Genomic DNA, 5,962 nt, shown 5'->3' with positions numbered 1-5,962 from the left:
CCTAAAGTCAGTGGACCATGCTGATCACTCCCTACGGCTACTGAACCACTCTAGGAGTATAAGAATACGAGGAAACTCACTAGACATGGGGACTTTGGTCTGGTTTACAAACAGACTTGTGATCTACAGACTCCAACTGCATCATAAAGCATACCCCTCAGGTAAGAGAACTGATGAATGCAATGGCCTTCTGAGATGATTGAATATATTGACAAATACTGATAGGCCTATGACATATATTTTCATATCCTTCATCCCTGCAGCCATGAAATCAGAGGAGGTGGTCCGGGGAATGCTGTACCTGTCTCTCACTGTGGTTGGAGTTCCGGGAAACACTGCTGTCATCGTGGCATTCCTCCTGGCACTGTACCAGGAGCATCAGCTTCTTCCTGCTGACGCCATTGTGCTGCACCTGGCCTGTGCCAACCTGCTGGTAGTAGGCGTGCGCTGCCTGCTGGAGACCCTGGCCACCTTCCGCCTGGTCAACATCTTCGGGGACACGGGCTGCCAGGGGGTGATCTTTGTCTACCGTACGTCTCGCTCCCTCTCCATCTGGCTCACCTTTGTGCTGAGTGCCTACCAGTGCCTGAGCATCGCTACTCCCGGCTCCTGCTGGGCCTCCATCCGTGTCCTGGTGGCTCGCTACCTGGCAGTGATCTTCCTCACCCTTTGGGTCATCAATACCTCCATGAGCTCGGCAGCCACAGCCTTCTCCCTGGGCTCCCGGAATGACTCGGTCAACATGCAGCACAGCATTAATGTTCAATTCTGCTATGTTCGCTTTCCTACTATGCAGTCCAAACAGGTGAACGGGGCTGTCCAGGTAGGGAGGGACGTGGTACCTATGGGCATGATGACCCTGGCCAGTCTGGTCATCCTTGTGTTCCTGTACCGCTACAGCCAGCAGGTGAAGGGACTCCGCAGCAGCTCTGGGGCCAGCGGTGGGGCAGAGCGGCGGGCGGCTAAGGCTGTAGTGGCCTTGGTGACCCTGTATGTGGTCCTCTATGGGGTGGATAATGGACTGTGGGTATACACCCTCACCGTGAGGAAGACCATGAGCTCCTCACTGATCTCAGACCTGCGCATATTCTTCTCGTCGCTGTATGCAGCGCTCAGCCCCCTGGTGATCATAGCCACCAACAGGAAGGTGAACAGCAGGCTGAGGTGTGTGGTGCAGGAGAGGCCCGTTCAGGACAAAGTCACTACACTATCTACTGTGTGAGTTAGGGACCTTATTGTAGTAAGATGGTAACAAAGATGAAGAATGTTGATTATAAATGAATTATGTTGCTATTAGAATATGGAGTAGAAAACACATAGAGCTAACATTGTACATTGTTAAAGGCGTGGCAAAAGTATCTTGACCTCTTGTACTCACATTTTTTAAGACTTCTTCTGTTTAATATTCTTTAATATACTGTATAAAGTTAATGTTTGAGCTGTTTTGATTATTATGTGGAAAAGTTGGTGGCAAGCTTGGATTGACGGAACTCAAAGGTCATGAAACCAATATATTGCTACAAATGTGCCTAGAACATGGCTAGAAATTTAAAAAATAAGCATCGCAAGTAGTGTTTGAGCCTTTTCTGTCAAAGTCCTATTAGTGAAATTGCCATGATATTAATCATTCCATATTTGTCCTGTTATCGCTTTGTTTGATCATTCATTATGCTCCTTCATCTTAATTGGATGGAAACATTATAATTGGATGACTAACAGCACACTATAGCTGTCAAATGACTTCCAGCAGTCTCTTTCATTGTTATTAACGATTTGAATGAGATCTGTGAAACGTCACACTGCTAATGAAGGTAGTTAATTGCCCCACAGAGACCCAGGTACAGTCGCATGAGAAAACCAACTCTCTTTAGAACAAGAAAGATTCACTCTGAATAGAAATATCTGATGTAAATGTGAAAAGGATGGTTTTCATTTATAGGTCAAATAATAAAGATGAGACTACTAAGATAATAGTATATGATTGGTTGACATTATAAATGTAGACATTTCCATCAAATTAGATGTTAGATTAAGTTGCATGAGCTGTTATACCCTTGATTGACTGACTCGCTAGGGGTGATATTTGCCATTTGCATGTAGTTATATTCCACTTCAGGAATACAAGGGCTGAGTAAACTGGACTAGGAGGGGTGGGGTTAGGGGTGTCTGTATAACAACTTCAAAACCTCATGATTTATGTACAAAGAGTGAGTCATGAGTCATCAAATTGCAATTACTACAAACATTTTATGTATTCTTTGTAAGGGCTTTGAGTTGTGTATACCCTAGCCACATATATTCTAATTTTGTGTGTTGGATGCAACTTGTTTTTTTAGATGCATTTATATCAGTAGAGTATGGCAGGTCACAAAACCGCCATAAATGTATAATGTTAATGAGGAAAAATCGGACCTTGCTCACCATGTTCATGTAGAGATTGCAACTGTGTCATGCACCAATCGATAAACATAAACATTCCTTAAAACTAATGCAGGAAATAACATGTTATTCATGTTTGCACCTCTCTGTCAGGCTTTTACTGATCTATGTAAAAAATATATTATATTATGTTTCTATCATAATCTGTAGCAACATACACTATGTCTGCAGTACAATGGTCAAAACTATTTTCCGAACAGGGCTAGATCTTGTCTGTAAATTCAGGTCAAATTCAGCTAAGTTACTGATTTGAGTCCAGATTCAGAGTAAAGAATCCAACTCTCCAAATATTTTCTCATGATGATAAACTCCATGTTTCTTACTCTTCATACCACTGAAATCTGATTGGTTCGTGACACAGACTCCGGTGGAATGAAGGATAGAATGCATGGATAATTCCAGTCAGCCTATGGGTCTTTTCCTTCATTCTCCCCAATTCAAAGCGGAGTACTCCTTGGATCCTTGTCAGAAAACAAATCACAAAAATAGTCAAAATGGAACATTAGACACTGGGGAAAAACTGAGGGGTGAAGAATTACATACAGTTCACTCCATGTGTCTGTGTATTGTGTGTGGGCCTCTGTGTAGGTGTGCCAGCCTCTCGCTGCACAAGATGCAACCTGCTCCTGTACTGTTTCATTCCTTCAGTGTGTTCCAGGCCCTGGTGAATGCCTTAGCCCTGTTAGACATATGTAGAGGTGTGGCTTAAGCCTCTGTGGCCCAGAATCACATTGTTTTGTATGCAATCCTGAACTTGGAAAATTATTTTTACTTTTGCAATACTGAGTAGAATATGAGATTTCAATATCACGGCTGCTACCTATCAATCAAAAATGGTTGAAGGTCTGGGTCACTGCATACCCTGTTTTAACATCGATACCGGAAGTCTCCAATCTGACTCACCTTACTGGAGATTGACTTTTCAACCCTTGGTTCTCGTTTGATCCATATCTAAAAACAAAACACAAATATCAAACATCAAGTAACAGTTTCATCAAAAGAAAAAATATTTTTGAATTTATTTCTGAGTAATCATTGAAGGTAAACAAAAAGTAAAGACGATGTCTCCGAAAAGGTTCTGTAAATTTCCTTTGAAAGGTAAATTAAATGAAGTAGTCCAGATCAATCCTTTTCCTGAAGTGCCTGATGTCAGCCTCATTGTCTTTTCACCTGCCCTAAATAGAGGCATTTTAGCTTACAGCATGGACCAATGGCATTGCAGCAAAAAGAGCATGCCTCGCCCCCTCTTTCTTAAAGGGATACTTCGGGATTTTTGCAATTAAGTACTTTATTTACTTCTCCAGAATCTTACGTTAGCGCAATTGCTAACTAGCGTTAGCACAATGACTATCAGTCTATGGGAACAGTTGTCCCTGTAGTCTTCCAGTCATTGCGCTAACGCTAATTAGCATTGGCTCATGAATCTACCTCTAACTTCCTTAATATTGAACACAGAGACATGAAAATGGTATCAATGGTATTCGTTGCCAAAATCCCGAAGTATCCCTTTAATACTGGTCAACACCCTAATATAGCCCTTGTGGCCAATTTCTGAATGACAGAACAGAACTTATCCCCTCCCTTGAGAAACTAAAACTATTCCACCAACAAACACCCAACATTATTCAGCAGTATTGTTCCACATCCATTTTCACAATTCAGCATAAGAAATGATAATGAAAAATGATCATACTCAAAGCATACACAATCAATAACTGTTGAAATGGATAAACCATTTTGGCTTTATTCTATTATTATTCTAGGTCAACACAATAGTATGTTTAATAGCTTTGTCTTTGGCTGTCTATGCTTGACAACAATCTATAGATGTGAGTTGTGCATTCTTTGGCAGAAATTCTATGGAAATGTGGGATATCATCAACCCACCCTCCTCCAATCCTCCCCCTCCTCCCCTTCCTTACATTCTCACCAGAGTGGAGTCTGTTTGGACACGTTGGCCAAGGAATTTGCTCACTTTCTGGGTGACTGCAACTATGGAAGAAAACATGGAGATAAAAAGGAAACTTAATGCAGGAAATCTGTATGCAAAATAACAATATTTTAATGGTCACAGTTAGCCCCCAGAATAATGCAAAATCAGTTGTGTTTGATAAAAGAAAAACACCATATATTTTACAGTCCATAAGTGATGTTACGCTATGACACTACTTGTGAATAACATTTATGATTAAGATATTGCAGTTCACATGTTGTGAGGGCAATATGTTATTAAGACTTCCTGTATAAACAGGTATAATTTATGTTAAACATAACAGAACAGCTATTTCAACATCCCAGTTCCAGGGAGAGGTCACTGTTTCAACATGCCTGGAATTCTACAGTGCAGGAAAGGAGTAAAGACAAAGGTTGCACTCAGTGGAAAGAGAACCTGACACTCTGAGAGGAGCAGAATGACACACTATAAGCAGTAGAACACTGTTTCTTTATACAAATATTTGATGAAAACATATTACTGTGATCCAGTTGAGGAAATGAAATGTCAGAGGAGCCCCTGGGTGAAGCAGGCCACATAGTAGATAGGGGTATGGGGAGTTACAGGAGCCCCCTGAGGGCCCGGGGCCAGCCACAGCCACAGTCTCTGCTAGAGTCTCCTCCTAGCCTACATTTTCAGGTAAAATATGTGTTGCTTTGTCTGGACTTGCACAACATTCAAGGTTGGCTGCAATCTACCCAGCAACACATTCAATCAGGAGATTTGATTTGATTTTATTAGGATCTCTTTTAATCCTCATTTGGACTAATCTTCCAAGAGTCCTTAAATATTCAAATACAATTTATAATACTATCACATTTTCACATATAACACACTGTTAAAAACAGACATAATACACTGACATATTGACCAGATAAATATTCTAACAGTCAATCTATCTAAAAGATAAACAACCTTCCAATTTATTATATTTAAATGGTTCTAAAGAATTGTTTGAATTTATTAATTAAAAGGTTTCTGGGTTGCTCAGATAAATTATTCAATTTCTTTATTGCTCTAAATCAAAATGTTATTTTGCCTATTTCTCTTTTCTATCTGGATAACACATAGATGGAGGACAATCTATTCTTAGTATTTAATGAATGTCTGTCTCTTACCAACTGAATACTGTTTTGAATAGAGTTTGGCCATTTTAAATGGTGTACATTGTGAAATAAAATAAGCATGTTTTTTTCCAATTATCTTGTTGATTGATGACCAACCAAGAGCATTGAGCATTACTATAACAGAAGAACCATATCTCCACCTTTAATACAATCTTTGCTGCTTTGTTCTGTGCAATCTGCAGCCTCCTAATTTCACTTGCTGATGCATGTCCCCAGACCATAGAACAGTAGTTCACCTGACTCCCAATTAATGCTTGGGTTGTTTGCTTAAGAATATTTATGGTAAATATTTAGCTTTCCTTCTGATCATGCATGCAGTTTTAATAGTTTTTTTTTTTAAACATAGATTAGTTATTTGAGACGGCCATGATTAGCAGTTGTCTAGCTGCACCCCTAGTAGTTT

The 5,962-nt window shown here is 40.3% G+C and overlaps 1 protein-coding gene across 1 annotated transcript; it reads left to right on the top strand.

Moving 5' to 3' along the window:
• The first annotated feature begins 265 nt into the window (after positions 1–265).
• ora2 (olfactory receptor class A related 2) lies at positions 266–1,399 on the top strand. The gene has a single exon (XM_071361933.1). It carries the CDS (start codon positions 266–268, stop codon positions 1,220–1,222), a length of 957 nt encoding a protein of 318 aa, XP_071218034.1. The 3' UTR covers positions 1,223–1,399.
• The last annotated feature ends 4,563 nt before the right edge of the window (positions 1,400–5,962 follow it).

This window comes from Salvelinus alpinus, chromosome 2, assembly GCF_045679555.1.
Source record: "Salvelinus alpinus chromosome 2, SLU_Salpinus.1, whole genome shotgun sequence".
NCBI classification, from domain to species: domain Eukaryota; kingdom Metazoa; phylum Chordata; class Actinopteri; order Salmoniformes; family Salmonidae; genus Salvelinus; species Salvelinus alpinus.
This window is presented reverse-complemented; position numbering and strand designations above follow the sequence as displayed.

Excerpts from the sequence above, each read along its gene's own strand:
- ora2 (XM_071361933.1), top strand. The coding sequence starts at position 266 with ATGAAATCAGAGGAGGTGGTCCGGGGAATGCTGTACCTGTCTCTCACT.